This window comes from Athene cunicularia (assembly GCF_003259725.1).
Source record: "Athene cunicularia isolate RWA chromosome 1 unlocalized genomic scaffold, athCun1 chr1_part1, whole genome shotgun sequence".
In the NCBI taxonomy this organism is placed as follows: domain Eukaryota; kingdom Metazoa; phylum Chordata; class Aves; order Strigiformes; family Strigidae; genus Athene; species Athene cunicularia.
The window spans coordinates 112,896,691-112,914,707 of NW_020799091.1; the positions used below are offsets into that span (position 1 = coordinate 112,896,691).

Consider the following 18,017-nt stretch of genomic DNA (forward strand, 5'->3'; position numbering starts at 1 on the left):
TGCCCAGGATGCACGGGGCATCTGGGCCAGTCACAATGGGGTGCTTATGCCAGTCCTTCCCAGTCAGGCTCACTTCAGCTTCCAGTAGGGTCAGCTGTTGGGATCCCCCTGTCACTCCGGAGATGCAGATGGATTCAACCCCACTGTAGCTCGATGGCATCAGGGTGCACTGTGCGCCAGTGTCCACCAAAGCCTTATACTCTTGTGGGTCTGATGTGCCAGGCCATCGGATCCACACTGTCCAGTAAATCCGATTATCCCTTTCCTCCACCTGGCTGGAGGCAGGGCCCCTCTAATCCTGCTCATCATCACTCACTTCTTGAAAGAATGATTTACTGGTCCCCTCAAGAGGGTCAGACATAATGTTGGCCGTTCTATTCTGTCTGGGGGATTTCTGACTGGAAACTGGAGCTGCACTCTTCTTGGAGGACTCCCTTTTTGTGATGGTCTTCCCTTTCAGCTGCTCTACTCGTGCAGCCAGGGTGTGTACCTTCTGCTGCCTTTCTCTTGGGTGGGGAAACATTTACTTCTAATGGATGAGACATCAGCCCGTGCAGGTGGAACGTAGGACATGTCCACTTTCATTTTCTGGACCGTCTGAGACAGTTCCTCCACATCTGAGACCCAGGAATGCTGAGATGAGGGGAGATTTCCCTCATATTGCCAGAGCTTGCCAACCACTCCATCCACTGTTAGAGTCTGGGTGTCTGTCCATCAGGACACTATTGCCAATGATTTCGAGTGTGCTTCTGGTGCGCTCTTCAGGAACTTTCGCCACATCAGGTGTGTGCAAGGGGCCTGATCTGGGTCCATGGGTAACTGCTCATCATTCAGATCACCATAGATCATCTCAAACACAGCCAGTTCTCTGAGGTTCTGGATGCCTTTCTCAATGCTGGTCCATTTGCCTAGCTGACATAGGATATCATCCTTGTAGGGGTGCCTCTCCCTTACACTGAGCAGGATTCGCCTCCAAAGGCTGAGGGTTTGAGTCTCCCTATTTCCCTATCAATGCCAGCATCCTTGGCCAAAGATCCCAGCTGCTTGGCCTCTCTCCCCTCCATCTCAAAAGCACTGGCTCCATTGTCCCAGCATCGGAGCAGCCAGGTGCAAATCTGCTCGCCTTCCAGGCGGCCAAAATCTCTCCACATATCTCGCAGCTCAGCTGGGAATAGAGATCGGACGATCACCTTTGGTCCTTCCTCCTGTTCCCCTGATGGGCCTGGCTCATCCTCATCCCTCACTCTGCGAACTGACTTTCTGGTATATTTGGGTTTCTGTATCGGGGTGACTGATACCGGCACTGCCTGGCTCTCTGGCTCAGCTGCTGTGCTGGTGGAGGCAACTGATACTGGCTCTGCCTGTTCCCCCATCCCAGCTGCTGTACCATGAACTTCACTCTCAGATTCTGTAGCCCTTTCTCCCCCTTGAGGGCAGTGGGTGGTATTAAAGAGGACACGGTAGGCATGGGCAAGTCCCCAACACATTGCAGTGATTTCTCTCTCCTGGGTTTTGCCAGCTTGGTAACACACCCTTTCTAAGCACTCCATCAGCTTCTCAGGGCTTTGCATTTGCTCAGGAGTGAAGTTCCAAAGCATTGGACGTGCCCACTGACTCAGGCCTTTGCCCATCTTTTCCCACACCCCTTGCCACTCACTATTATCTGACCTCGGGGCAGGTTTCTGGGCACTGCTGTTGTGAGAGAAGTGCCACATGGCCCAAAACAACATCTGACAGGCATTCAGAAGGCATTGTGCCACAATCACACTGGCCTGGATGCTCCAAGGATAATTGAAACTCTCAAGAACCGAGAGGATCTCTTCCCCTGGCTCACCCATAGAGGGGATGCGACCCCTAACAAAAGCCCAGCAGCAAACAGGTACTGGCCCGCCCCCAAGCACAGCAATACAAACACATTATAAGCAGTCAGGAGCCAGTACAGCAAAATAAGACCCTTTATACATTTTCCACCGATAACATACACCACCAGTGGGATCATATACTGGTTATAAGGGTTAATCGAGCCCCACCACGCAAGCAAGTGGGCCAGCATTGCAATCATTTTCTTATCAAACAGTACAAATACAAACAGAAAAATTACACACAACAGATTGCTCTAACACACTCTGGTCAGGGTCTGTCCCTTTTTGATTCTTAATTCAGCCCTCTTGTGCCCCACATTGGGTGCCAAAAAGGGCTGTGGTGGTTTAAGCCCTGCCAGGACTGGAGACCACGTTGCTGTTGCCCCTCCCCCACCATCAGCCAGTCAGGCTGGCAGTGAGGCACAAACTCCGGGTTAAAATAAGAAGAAATTTAATACAACAGTGTGATAAACAATCTGAACAACAACAGTAGGAATGATGACAACAATAAACATCAATAACAGTAAGAAGACAAAAGATATACAGAGAAATACCGCAATGGTTACAGAACAAACCCGCCATGAGCTCCCCATCATCAAAGCCACAAAGGAAAAGTTCCCCGCGCTCCTGCGCCATGACCTGACATCAGCATGGTATGAATAACCTGCCTGGAGATCCCTTCCCCCTCTCTGCTGAGGAAACTTAACCCTATCCTAGCTGAACCAGGACACAGCTCCAGAGGCTTCCCAGCTTATCGTTGTTTCCTTTCTAAATGGTGATCTGTCTTTATAGTCATGCTTTGTGTTCCCTACCAGCGGGGACTCCACAATACTGTGATGAGCTATGCAGAAGGAAGACTAACAGCAAAAGGGTCTGCTAAGAGTGTCTCTTCCCTTTGTACAGGTAGAGTGTTATACAACTGCTTCATGTTTTTGGCTGGCCCCATTCACTCCAACAAACAGGTACACTTCAGACCCATTAAACAAATTGGTATCTCCTGGTAATGAAACTTGCATTTCCCACAGAAGAGACAATTGTTTGTTATGTGATTAAACTACAAATTAGAAAGGAGGTTTTTTTTACGGGACACACAAAGTTGTATCAATTGTTTTCCAGAATTCTGTCTGGAACCTAACAACAAAGAATGAAATAAAGAACAGTGGTCCCATAAACCCTCATCTAGCCTTTGATGCTGCACATTTTATTTAGTGTTTCTTCATATCTGAATTAAAAAATAAAGGCACGTATTATTCCCCTAATGGTGTGTGACAACTACAAAGCAAAATCAGAAACTCAACACCACAGAAGAATGTAACAATGAAAAATAACTTTTTTTGCTTTTGGAAGTAAGCTAGGGATCAGTTTTATACGAAAAGGCAAATCATATTACTGCACTCTAAATTCAGGTAACAAAACATGAATCAATTCAATTAAAATACATTTCCATATCAGCATCCTAACATTCAAGATCTAGCTGAAGAACCTATCTAATTTAATCTTTTGTATGTTGGCTTCAAAAAGCTCTTGGCCTGTTGTTTTTTGTTTGCTCTGTTACTGCTTGCTTTTGATCAGCCAAGCTATAGTGAAATTGCAGATGCATTTTTGTAGGCTAGTTTTCTCCTCAGTTCCATTCCGTGATCTATCTGTTATTTAAGCTGATCATTACGATCTATTTCAGTGTCTTTTTATTACAATTTTTTTTTGAACAAAGAAGTTTTTGCACTGGTCATTTTATCTTCAAAAGTTAACTTGGCTAATTTTTGTCACTACTTGCACTGCAAAAGTACTAAATGATAGTCTCTGCCTCCTTACATTCTATTACCCTTTTTGATCTCTGAATTTTTTTCCCCAAAACAGTGATTTTGGTTAAATTTTAAATTCTATATTGTTTCAGTAGGGTCATGTAAACCATTTTAAACTTCTGCAGATTTATATGCTCGCTCTGTTCTGCCTGTTTTTACTGCTGTACACCATTGTAGAGTCTTTCTGTTGGACTGTACTCCACAACTGTTTCAATTTGGATTGCAAGTCCCACAGTCACATTTTATTACCGCTTTCACTCACAAATTCATTTTGCAGAACTAAACTAGGTAAAAGAAGTGACTTACTGAAAAATCTTGAGGCTGGGATGATTTATTTTGCATCTGTGTAGCATGCAGCATAGAATTTCACTGTGTGAATCCTGTACAGACCTTTCTGTATGAGATGGGGCATGTCTATTAGAAAGGTACAGTCCTTATTCAATAACTTTTACAGACATCCTGCATATCCACACCCAGTTTGTTTTAGTGGTTAGTTACTCTTATGGTTTGAAGCAAGAATTGTCATAGTGAATCAAACCCAAGGTGCTCTTATCTCCCATAACCTGTGGCAGTAGCCTTATCAGATGTTTTAGGGGAAGGTGTGAAAAGCTGAAAATAATCCACACTCTGCTACTTCTCATTCACATTTGTTTTCTTCCTGTTCTTCTTACTTTCTTAGTCTGAAATATGAGATATCATCTCTCTTTAAATCGTTATTGACTGTAATAACTGGATATTATTTCTTCCTAAGAATATTCACCCCTTTTTAAAAAAAAAAAAAATCCCACCAACTTGTTGAAATCTTGGCCCAAATAGTTTTCTGTAGCAGCCAGCTGCATGGTTAATTACACACTCTGTGATAAAAATATTTGCCGTCTTTTAAAACAGTTTTGAATTTCCCATCATTTAACTTAATTGAACATACCTTTACTTTTGTACTTTATGAAACAAGAATGTACATTTCTGACCTAGACCATTCATTATTTAACACAGTGTGTTTCCAATCATCATCTGAGCAAAATTTTTAGTCTAGATAAAAGACTCACTGATGTGAATTTCCTGCGTTACTTGACATCTCTGCAGTAGGTAGGTACATTTTCCTCTTAATTCTCTGGAACAGAGGCTGTTTTTAATGGCATTCACAGTCAGAGCTAAACAGATCTTTTCTGATTGTTGGGCTACCACTCATAACCTGCGATAACTCTCATAACCCTAATCCCTATGTCTTTCCTTGTTACAGCAGCTACCATGAGTTCAGTAAAAATATATATGCAGTGAATCAACAGAAAATACTCCCAACAGCAGAATGGGTTTTCATCCTGGGGTATATCAACCCCTTAGAGTCTGTGGAATACTTTAAGGAGCTCTGTGACAGATACCAAAGTCCAATGTGCCATGCGAAAAACCCACAAAAGGGAAATTTCTAACAAAGCTTGTATCTCCACTGGATAAATTTCAGGAATCTATGCATTATGGAAGGTTGAAAACCACTGCACCAAAGTATGCTTTACTATTCCCAGACAAAGTAATTAAAAAAAAAAAAAAAAAAATCAATGCAATCACTGGAAGTATTAAATATCACAAACAGATTAATCATTTATCTCCTAGATGTTATGATCTTCAACAGCTCTGACACTTTATAAGTAGTCTATCCTGAATCCTACCCTATAAATAATTTGTAAATGCACACCTCCATTTTCCATAAACACACTTACAGATGACCAGAGAACCAATCTGAGAAATAGTAAAGCACATATATGTAGAGTTTAATAATATGTAGAGTTTAATACTCAAATTTGTTAATATTAAATTGGGAGGAGTCAGAGAGAGTTGAAATCCAAGATAATAGAAAGGCAGAGATTGCAAATCTCTAAAGGCAGCAATTTTTAGATTGATTACAGTACAATTTCTCCTTTTAATTGGAAATTAAATTAGGTTATGATGAATTATGCGATGATACTCTGAAAGTCACATTAGGAATGAAGTGTAAAATATCACCGTTTTTACAGCCAAGATGTTAGGCCATACTTGTGTTGAGTTCAACACAATGATTGTGAGTATGAAAATGTAAAATGCAAAATTTCCAACTGTGGTTCTCTGTGAAATGCATATTTGGAGTTCCTACTTGGGGTGGTGTGGTGGGGGAGGAAAAGCAGGGATGAGAGTGCTAATATATTAAGTTTTACAATTAAATTCATCCATTTAATTTAGAAATCTCACCGAATTAAGATAATTTTGATTCTCTGTACATCTAAATGCTTTCATACTTTTTTTCCCATACTTTCTCAGAACTAAAATGACAACTGTTACAGGGAGTAAGATAGTACTCGCAGAAGTAGAAAGTTTGACAAAACGTGGAGAGAAAATGTAATTCTATTTATGTCTCACTGTCCTTGGGCCTTCCTACTAAGGGTCTGCTTTTGTTGTGGTCTGTGTTATATCCTGTTAACATATCTATTACTAACTTTCAGGAGGGTTAAATAAATGAGAAAATCTCTTAAATATACTTGAGATCAAAGCTGAATAAAAGCTGAAGAGAGAATCTAAGAGAGTGGATGTATTAAAATACTTAAGAGTTTGTCAGAGATACATACTTTCATCTTCAGGGGCTACTCTAAATAACCCTAGTAAATAGCAAGAACCATGGCCTACACTGAAGGAGTAAGTCTGGGACTTCTGTTCCTTTTAAACATACAACTACTTTATTAAAAGTCATCACACCTCACACTGTTAGAACCCAAAATGCAACAAGTTTTTTCTTCCAAGACATGTCTTTCTTCAGCAACTCCTTTACCTGTTGGCTATTTGTCTTTAAGCATAACCTGAACACATTTTATTTTTGTCTGGGCCAGCACAACAGAAGACAGAGGCTTGAATGGGGCACATGCAGGGACTCTGACCCCATGCATCCTCCAAGAACAGGGAATGGATCTAGGTGAAGCTGAAAACGCATCTGAAGGTGATTCATTTCACCACCACTTGATGTGAATCCCATCACACACTTTAAAACTAGTTACTGCATCTCCCATACACGGGTGCAGGCCAAGCATATTAGCATAGCTCTTATTAACTTGTTGCTTTCCTTCTTGCTCACGCTCTGAGAAATTAACTACTTGAAAATATTTACTTTGTATGTTAGTATCAGAGTTCCACTAGAGTCACCCCTACTGTTATACTGTAGTTAAAAGCAACCCACTGCACTCAGCAGGCTGACGCCCAGCTAAGAACAGGGACATAGAGTGTCTGGAGATAGGCAGCAGCTGCCAGCAGCTGGATTCCTGCACACGAGCACAATAATCCTGATGAGGCAAGATGATACTGATTGCCTTGTCAGAAGACAACCCCTTCAGGATCTCACTGAGTTCTGTATCCCTAATTTGGCATACAATATTATAATAGCAGCCCTGGAAGGATGCAACCTTTAATTAAAAGGTTTCTGCAAACATCAGCACTTGTCCCAAAAAGTAGGAGTCAAGTCATGAATGGCACACATTCTACTTGTGGCCACAAGGACTAAATACTTACCTCTTAACTAAATGGCAAGAGAAATGGAAATAATTGTTCTTTTCCTTTACCCCCACTTCCAGCTAATGTGTCATCTTACAAAATACTGTCTGAACAAATATCCTGCATCTGATACTTGGCTATAGAGTAGATACAGTGAGAAAGAGACGAGAAAGGGTTTTTCAGACTGAATAGGAAGACCATGGGGTGGCACGAGGCAAGTATCACAAAGAGAAGAAGGGTACATCCCACTAAGAATCATTAAATAAGCTGATTTTCTGTTTGGAGCTCTCAGGATGTAAGACTGCATTACAAGCTGGAAGGAAGACTTAGAGGACTGGTGAATGTGCATGCCCTCCTTTTAGATGCTAAGGTGGACAGATGCCATGATGAGAACATGGCTGCTGCAAAGAGTTACCTGGCTATGGAAAGATGAACAAAAGTGGGGTTCACAAACAGGCCCGGGCCATGTGGTTTCAACTTGGCTTTCAACAGCGTATTCAGGCAAGATACCCATGTCAGGCTTCAGCCTAGCAAGATGAAGTTGCAAAGCTTGAGGAGAACAAATACTACCCTTCTCACAGTTACAAACCACCTTAACCCAGCCAGTCTATAGTGAGATCAGATGTAAAAAAACTCTTCCAGATAAGGGGAAGGCTTGGTGGGATTCCACACCACATGCCTGGTTTCAGACTGAGAACCAAACACGGTCATAACGCATCCTGCCTATCATTCCGTTACTCTCAGTTTGGTGATGACAAAACATGCTGTTGTCTCATTACATACAGAATTAACTAGTTAACAATGATTGTGCTCAACCTTATGTCACCAATTGGTTTTCCTGAAAACAGATTAATACAGACCTTTACAGTACACAGCCTCTTTCTCTCTTTCATTTTCTGAATGGTTGTCAATAATCAATTTAGTCTGTTGTCTATGATTAATTCGATTCTTAAAGTAAATGTCTAGGCAATATGCTTATCATAGTTCTCAGGTTGTTCAGAAACTATTGGTTGACATCCCAAATTAACTAGAAGATCATTTGCATCTTGTTTTACTTTCTAGCAAATTACGCCTTCCCCTAAACCCATTATTTACCTTCTCCCCCCAAACTCACTATTTGTGTACAAGAAAGAGAAAATGGAAAATGTCTGGACATATGGAAATTAGGTAACAAAGTAAAAAATATTGTCTTCATCCCGATCCCTGCCCTCCACAGTTTTGCTACTTACCAGTATTTATATAGATTACTGGCATCAATCTGCTTTACTCCTCTAATCAATCTAAAAAGCCAGAAATCTCCCTGGATGGGGTATTTTTTCCAACTGGCCTGAGAAGAGTCAGACCCATAAAGTTCATCAAATCATTCAGGAAATGAAATGCAATAAATCAATTATCTAGCTATTATTATGGAAATAGTATTCTATATATTAAAGCTAAATTCAGAAATAGTTGATAAATCTAGAATACATTTCCTTATGTATCATATAATTCAGTTTGTAGCAGTTTTTTGTCTCACTAAAAATGAGATTAATGCAGAATATTAAGGTATCACCTTTAACAGAAATACCAGTTTAGTCCTTTTTTTTTCAGTAGTGCCACAGATCCTATTCTGATTACATGTATGTACACATTCTGTTTTTCTGGAGGCATATGGTTCTTTTTGGAACACGTGAACCCCAACTCTGTTTTAAACTAAATGAATCTACATCATATAACACAGTCTATCTAAAAGCAGGGATGCAAGAGCCTAGATGTTCTCTCTGTATTCACAGAAATGCTTGTTTATATACTAGAAATGTCTTTTATGAGTGACTGTTGCCTTGGAAACCACTACTAAAAATGAAAATTTTGTCTGCGTGGAAAAAACCCATACTATTCAGTTACCCCAAAATTTACCTTATCTTTTCCTGATCAATCTGAAAGACAATGATTGACTGTCAGATGTTCCTAGCTCTTAATTCCTCCTTCCTATTCTAAAATTTTATCTTGGTGTAAGTTTTGAAATTCCCGATAACAAACAGAAGCCAATCTCTTACTTCCTACCAACCCTCTTATCAAAAATACATTTGCATCCTTTATCTTAATAGGTTGGAGGACAATAAAAAAAGCCCTTAATGGAAGTCAGGAAGCTGTTTTCTGAGATGTCACTTTTCACATGTACTGTTTTAAAGCATTCAACAGCTCTTTAACCAGTAGTGTCACAGTCTGAAATTCTTGGGAAACAATGATCTTAAACTGTGTTATTTTGGGGCATCTGTCAGGTCTTCCATCAGTACTTAACTAGTGTTTCACTGTGAGCACAGAATGTAGTCATTTTCTAGGTGGTTTCCTTTCCAGATTTTCCCTACCAGTTTTACTGCTGTTCCTAGACTTTGATTCCTGATTTTTGCCCTGCGTGTGGGAGGATGTGCCATGAGAAAGATCTATTCTAAACCATCAAGTAAAGATGAAGATACATATGTTGAATGACAACAGGAAGACAAAGCAAAAGATGTCAATCATCTGACTCAATGCTGTGCCTGCTCAGATATAAATTCACAAGGTACAAGGGTATTTCGGCTTATTTTTGGGAGAATGCAACCTGTTTTGTCATAGTTTGTCTTTTTCGTCAATTTTTATGTCTGGGAATATATTCACACAATATTGACACAGCATCACAGATACAGAATTCTATTTTTTGGCTTAGACCATCTTGTAGCTCATTTCCAAAGAGAGCACACAGTTGTACCATTCTATTTCTCACACCAGGACTAAGACAAAAAGGGGAATAAAAATTAGTTTCCTCTGAGCACTGACGGTGGTGTACTGGGAGATGTGAACCTAAAAATACTACTATTCAATATGCAGACCCACTCTAGGGGTTTCTTGTAGCTACAGATACTGGGCTGTTATCATGAAAAATCTCTGTGGAGAAGAAACATGAATTCTAAAATCACCAGAACCTTTGTAAGAGCACTGAGGGTTTAACCTTCCTATGGCAAAAGCACAATATGGAACTAAATAGATAACACAAAAAACTCTAGTTAAATACACATGGCCTGCTGTTGGGAAGATGTTCACGATGAGGAGAAAGGTCAATGACACAGTGATGGTCAGTGAAAGCTGAAAGGAGACGTGACATCCAGTGTGGGCTTCTATTCTCTTCCATTACCATGAAAGACTGCTTAAGGGGTGAAAGTCTTCACCAAGTCCTCCACAGCCACTGTGACAAACGCTTCCTTCTTCCTCTCCCCGCCCTCTTTTGGTCATAATTGTGCTGTGTTCCTTCAAAAAGTGACAGGGCTATTCGACTCCCTACAGAGCATTCCTACAGAGAACACCTACTGGGCCTGCTCAAGGGGAACAAGACCCAGAGGATGGAGCACATGGCAGACAAGACCATCCCACAGAAAACCTGGCTATCACCAGATCATAGAGAGTGACTGCAACACAGACCAGGGATGCAGCAGTCAGTCTACCCTCAGGACCAGAGGTGACAGAAGAGGATTGGGCAGACTCAGCCACAGTGATCGAAACAATCTGCAAGGATTTGCAAGGACAGAGGGAGCTGGAATTGAAAGAATGAATGATTTAAAATGCTTTTTGTTCTGTTTTGCCTGACTCTGTTGCTTTGAATTCTTCCCATTTACAAAGTTTCTAGTTCATATTATAATGACACATAGCATCTTCCCACTGGAGTTTCAAAGCTTGTTGATCTTCTTTGTGGAGTTTACAGTCAAAGCAGATTCACCTTAAATGCATGGCTGACACAGGATCCTGCAACTGGCCATCAGCCTCTGTAATGTCTCCTCCTTATCTGCAGTATCCTGATGGACATGTTATAGATACCTGCTCAGTATGATTTTCTGGTACAACATGTGGCTGCAACCTTGGAGGACTGGAGCAATGGCTCTGAGGTATCCCACCTACAACTGCCTCAGACTCTCACACTAGTCAGCTAGGTGAACTGACAGGAAAATAGTGAGCATTTCATCAAAGCCTGTCCTATGTTTCAAGAAAGTCCCTCAACACAGATACACTGCCATGAAATACTCCTTCTTCACAACACTGCATTTCCTGATTAAAGGAAGCTCTGGCTATGATGAGAAAGGCAGGCACTAACCCCTCTGAAAAACTCTATGTTCAGTACTGGTATCCGGTAGAAATTTACAGCATAAATAATAGCTGAAAGCCTCAAATTATCATTTGGTGCTTTTTCTGAACCTAATTCCAGTGCTTTCCACCAGCTGAGCCGATTAGCCCGTGATCAGTGCTGAGCAATGTAACTTAACTTGCCTGTCACTGGGGACATTTGCTGCCAACTGAGCACGCTCATATGGACAATTAGCCATGATCCGCTAACATGGGATAACTTGTGAAGCTGCAGTAATGTTTATTTTTCCTTTCGAGCCTTATACTAAGAAGCAGTGTGAAGCAAAAGAGGTCTTGAAAACTACATGAGGGAAATCTGCCTTATAAAGGAAAAAAAAAAGATTTTTTTTGCCGTCCCCAATTAATATTGCATATTAATACTGATAGAACACCTTGCAAAGTGACTTGTTCAGCTCTAGTCAGCTTGTAGTTCTGTGTAGACCTTGTTCTAAGAAGTGGAATTTACAGTCAAATTTTCAGAACATCCCTATTTTAAGCTTAAGCTTAAAAAAAAAAAATAAAAATAATAATAATAAATAAAAAAAAAAAATATATATATATATATAAAGGTCTGTAATCCCATTACAATTTTGAATACACCAGAGTACTACAATACAGTTAAATTAGATGAGTTCCTCATTTTGGCCATATATCACTTTTTAACGTGAAATAGAACAAAAGGTTGAAATAAATTATTTAACGCTAATTTGTTATCTCTATTAGAATTCTGACATTGTGCCCTATCATGGGAACATACAAATTCTGTGCATTTTGTGAGAGTACTAATGAGAATGCACTCTAGCTCTGAAATAAGTTTAGTTTCAATGATAGATATGAAAGTTACTTGAAATCAGCTTGTAATTAGCTAAGATTCTTAATGTGGTAATACTCATAACAGGAATGTAACTGAACATTTTGATATAGAGAAGAATTACTGTATCCAAACTTGTAATTTTATTAGCACCAACACACTCCTTCCCCTGCTTGCTTCATACTGTAGGTGCGATCTACCTTCTTCTTCCAAGTCAAATTTCAACAACTTTCTCCACGTTCAAGACTTTTTCACTTCAGTGGGGCCTCTCCACAACACCACAAACAAAAAACACCCCCCAGCACCATTTTCCACTATAAAAAATTCCTTATGTGATGCAAGTAATTTAAGTATTAAACCCTGAGAGAAAGGTCCTACATACCATGTTAGAAGGTGATCTTGAGAGAAACAAAATGAAAATTTTGATTTATGAATACAAGGCTTGACACCATGCTTCCAAGAGTGGAATTAAGTGAGATTCTCTCCTCCCCCATCCCCCTTTTAAAAACATATCTTTGTAAATAAACACAAGCTAGCAGAAGGGGAAACAACGTAGAGCAAAAACCCCAACCAACAAAACTCAAACAAGAATGTAAATGCTCTCTCAGTTATACTTGCACATTTGCTTAAAAACCCTTTTGCCAAAGTTTATTATACAGCCCTTACACAGCCAAAAAGCAAAACAACTTAAGCACATTGGCAGTGCTATTAAACCACACAGACTGAGAATGGAACAAAGCCAATTCAAACTACTATTCTGATGGCATAGACAAATCTGAAAGTGGAATAAAAGAGGCACAGGGCAATCAACTGTTCAAATTAGATAAGACAAACTTACGCTTGTTGTGTAAGCAGCTTCAGGATCGTCCTCTAACACTCGTGACAAACCAAAATCAGAGACTTTGCACATGAGATTACTGTTGACCAAGATATTACGGGCTGCCAGATCACGGTGTACGTAGCCCATGTCTGAGAGGTACTTCATGCCAGATGCAATCCCTCGTAGCATGCCAACCAGCTGGATGACTGTGAAGTGGCCATCATGCTTCTGCAAGTAAAGATGAAAGTTCAAAGAATAAAGCTACTTTTTATTAATTTTGTACTAGCGATATTAACTACAGCTCATATTTAAAATACATTTGCAACCCATCCAGACAACCTGCCTGCTGCAAGCTTGTTTCTTCAAGTATTTAACTTGGTCAGCAGTGCAAGCTATCCCATCTCTCATTGTGCAGTTTATCCCCCTTCCACATTTTCTCACGCTCCACAATATTTCTACTGACAGCATTTAATGTCTTTTATCCTCAGTTACTAAGAATGCTCTCCCCAAACACACAGCAAAAATCCTCTCTTGCATCATGACCTGGGAAACAAAGCCCCCTCTTTTTATTACCTCAGCCTAGACTGCATGAGGTACTGCCATTACCTCACTTACTGCTTTTTTTTTTTTTTGGCAGTGGTGGGGGTGTTTGTTTAAAAAAATCCCAAACCTGGAAAAAGTTTGGTGCTTTACTTCATGTCTGTTCTGCACCTAACATCACATAATCTCTCAGCACTAGTTTCAAAAGGAGATATGGGCTGAAATTCAGGGGTCATGTAGCTTTTGCAAAGTCTTTCTGGCTGACTAAGCCTGTTAAACTCAGGCCCATGAATGTATTAAGCTGCTTAACTCCTGCTGAAATCTTTTGAAGTTGAACATGTAAATAAGAGTTATGTTGTTAACCGCGCTTGTTCATCTGAGCAGTCTTGGTAGACCTCAGTTTCCTATCTGCAACATTAAATTTAACACTTCCATACCTCCTACATCAGGAGGCTCCTTGAATTATGTGGCAGTGGGGACCTAGGGAGTACCTGTACAGAAAACAGATTATGGGCTCTGCCTGCCCTATCTACCATTTACAGCAGACTGCTTACAGCAGTATTTTTGTGACCTCAGCAAGGAGACATTTAGCTTCTCATGGATTATTCAGTGAGCCAGGCTTTTATGTTAGCAGGAACAGCCAAACAAAACCAAACAACACTTTCCTGCAAGCAGGTTAACTTCCCATTTTCTGTTTCAAAACCTTCAGCATTGGGCTACAGACAAATAGCAGTGTTCTGATCAGCACTCAGGACTCTTCTATTGCTTAGTTCATATGTTTAAACAAGATGATTTTTGTAGGGGAGAAGTTTATGGTAAGTTGAGTAAATTCACTAGATTCAGCAAAGCAACAGTCCAAACTGTACATATATGCTTAACTTTACCCCCGATCAGCAAAATATTTCAGTATTTCCATTGTGATTCTATTACTTGGGGCCTATATCTATAGCTAATCAGGATATAAACATTTAAAGAAATACAGAATTAGTACAGATGTAATTAAGGTTACCAAAACCCCCATGAATAAACAATCCCCAAAAACCTAGACATGGAAAAGTTAGTTCTGCAGATGACACTCAGCTGAGGGTCAAGACACAAATGTGACCAGACATTTTACAGAAGGACATACCCTATTATATGCCTATGGCATTCCCTATCACAGGCTCCTACCATAAGTATAAGGGGAGCCTCTCAGAGTCCAAAACATGCCAGTGACAGATATTTAAAAAAAACAAAAACCAACCTCTCCATCTAGCAATTAAGCAAAGAGAGAGAAAAAAATAATATTCTTAAATACTTTAAGCCTATTCTAACAAAGGAAGGACATGAACCCTATCCAATGTTTTATGTAACGAAGCCACACAGGATTCTGTGTTTCCTTTTGATTTAATAATTCTAAGTGTTCAAGTGACTCACAATTTATTAAGCTGCTTGAAAACAGTCAGTACTCTTCACACCCTTTATGGATAACTTTTTTTAGCTTACTGTAGAATTAGGATTTGGAACAAAGCACCTATAACTTAGTTTTGCAAAATAACTGCCCCTGCAATAAAGTAGCAAACAGAACCAACCCCCCAAACATCTAGATTTTACTTTCACCTTATCATCGTTAACAGCTCCATTCTTTCAACAAGCCTCAGAATCATCTGCAACACCTTCCTTAACCTTTTGTCCCCTTGGATCACAAGCATTAATTCCTTCCTTTTTTAATTTGTGCTCTTTCAAATCTAGATCATGCTTGACTGATTTTTCATTAAAAAATAACCTTTTTCTGCTTTTTCCAAATCTCAGATTTGTCTTTTCAGTATAGCAGAAATGCCTGAGTTAAAAACAATCTCATGCTTTTGCCATTCTCTCCCTCTTTCAAATTTCTTTGTGCTTCTGCCTTGACACAAAAAGTTCAAGCTTCTTATGTCCACCTTTAAAGAAATGACAGACTTGCTAACATAGCAGCTGCAATTTTATTCTGTTCTCCTTCTCCCTCTGTATATTTATCTGAATCCTCTTCTGCATTTGCACTCCTCCATCCCTTCTCATGCTTGGTTTTCGTATTTTTTCATTGCCAGCCTTGCAGTTGGAACAACTACATTTTTCCTGTCAGCAAAGCAGTCTTCTCTCTCTCTCAAGTCTCTCTGTAATCATTCTGCATCAGTTTCCATGCCAGTTGTATTCCCTTAAATCTATCAACTGTTATCTTCCTATATATCAAAATATTTGTCTGATTTAAGCTGATCAAGACAGAGAATATAGGCCATATTTAATCCTTGGAAAAGTCAACTAAGCTGATGAAATTAGTTATGAATCTGGCCTCATACTTTCAGCATTTGTGAATCCCCATGTACATCTGTGAGTTAAACCAATCCTTTGGCAACTTTCCATTGTCTCATTTCATTCTCTTGTCATATAGGGACCTAAAACACTCATCTGAATGATATGGCAGTTGTTATCCAGGGCTTTATTTTGATTCCCATAGCTTAGATTTGAAATACGCTTTTGATAGGATTCCCACTGGGGTGTTAAGGGTGTTAATCAATACTGGCAGCAGTTCAGACCTCAGTGGACTTACTGCATTTATCGTATCATCCCATCAAATTTTAATCAGGCTTTAACAGTGTTGCTAAATAAACTTTTCTCAACAGCTGAGTATAGATGCAATATCTGAGTAGTTTCCAGTGCATTTATGCAGCCTTGCAAATTTCCTGAAAAAAAATGTTTTTTTTTCATTCAGGTACTGTTTGCTTTTGAAAACCTTAAGTACACAAAATATTCTCCTCCTGTTACATACCTTTCAATAGCACTGACGTATAATGGGTCAGTTAAGAGGGTCAGTTACTACAGGGGAGGAAGGATGGTATCCTGAGTTTCATTGCTCTTCACCCTCTAGTTCCAGCTCCAGTGTGCACTATTTCAGTGCTTTTTTACAAGCTCATGGAATTTTTCTTCTTCAGATTTCTTCTATTTTACTACTGAGTAACCTTTTGGAGGCATGGTCATTGAATTTTTCTGTATTGTCTCTGGACTTTTGTCTATTCTCAAATCCACTTCTTTATTTGCCCTATAAATCAGCACATTTTTATGCCCTCATATTCTGAGAAGCATACAGGATTTGCTGCAGGTCTAAATACTTTACCGCAGATGATTCAGATCTTATTTTAGATGGAGAACAGCACTGAAAATGGTGTGTCTATGTCTGACATAGATCATATTCACTAGTGACAGTTCGTACTGGTCATGACATGAAAGATGTAGTTTTTGCTATACATTTATTGTTAGTATTTTATGATGCAAAGTAAATAGTAGAATTTTATTAGGATAAATCTTCCAAAATTCAAGTTGCAACTTACTATTTCCTAGAAGTATAACTTATGCTTCATATTATCATGTTTATATGCTTATATTACTGGTACTGAATGAGGTCAACTGTTTTACTTATTCAGCTACAGCAACAAAAAAGGGATGCCCTGAAATAACCATGTGTCCCCACCCACTTTGGTGCTCTGGTATGTAGCTATGACAGAATCACAGAGCTGGAAGGTACTTTGAAGTGGGATAATTTCCTCACCCTGTGTCAGTCCTGACATGCTTTTCTAACCTGTACTTAAAGACCATTGGGGCAAATATTTCTTACCCTACCCACTCTGCACCACATCTGAAATAAGATGCCCACTTAAATAAGATGCCTCCCTTGAGCATGGTACTTTGACTAGTACAGATTTCAATTCCTCTTTGCAACTGCTTTTTATGCCCTTGAAGACTAAATATCTCTCTTGCCCCTTTCTTTGGGCTTAACACAGGTTCAGTCCACAGATCTCATTTGCTCAGCAATTATTATTTTTGATTTTGTTGTGGACTCTGCCCACCCACTTCATAAGTTCCTGAAGCATTAAGGTCCAAACAAGACACAGTACTCTGAGTCCTTGTCAGTGTGAAGCAGAGAGCAAAAGTTCACAGATCTTGCAGGAGATACTCCAGTTTCTAGAAACCATTGTGGTATTTGTCATATTCAGAGCAATGTGATTCCCCTGACCTAGTGCAACCTCTAGAGTGATTTCTTCCAGTAGACTTCTTTCTGAAGAGTTATTCTCTGTCCTCTACTCTATTGCTGATTATTCCATCCTTAGCAGAGTATCATGCCCTTGTCCTTACTTATTACTAATTAGTTTTTAAAAGTACTTAGTTACTAAATTATTTCTTAAATTTGTTGTGATGATTTTAAATTCTAGCTCTGTCATGCTGTCTGCCCATGCACCTACTCATCTTTGCTTTGCCTGAAAATTTTGCAAGTTTAGTTGCAGTGTCAGGATCCAGAAGGTGAATGAAAATCTGGGGAAATACAAGACTGCAGAACAGCACTAATTCATGTATCTTTCCATCCAAAGCCCATTCTCTCCATACAGTAGGTAACCAGTATAGTGTCCACCAGCAGAAGCTTCATGAAGACCACATTTCTCTAGCTGCTCGTAAGGATTCTCATGTGAGAATTTTAAAGCATTACTAAAGTCAAGATTTATATCAACTGCTTCTCCCATACCCACAAAGCCTGT

General features: G+C 39.7%; 1 protein-coding gene across 4 annotated transcripts in view; it reads right to left on the reverse strand.

Moving 5' to 3' along the window:
- Positions 1-18,017, reverse strand: part of EPHA6 (EPH receptor A6) — a 493,307-nt gene that overhangs the window by 54,868 nt on the left and 420,422 nt on the right. For all 4 annotated transcript variants that reach the window (XM_026843385.1, XM_026843366.1, XM_026843375.1 and 1 more), the window contains one exon: positions 12,952-13,161. In XM_026843385.1, coding sequence (XP_026699186.1) covers positions 12,952-13,161 — 210 coding nt within the window. The remainder of the gene's footprint in view (positions 1-12,951; positions 13,162-18,017) is intronic.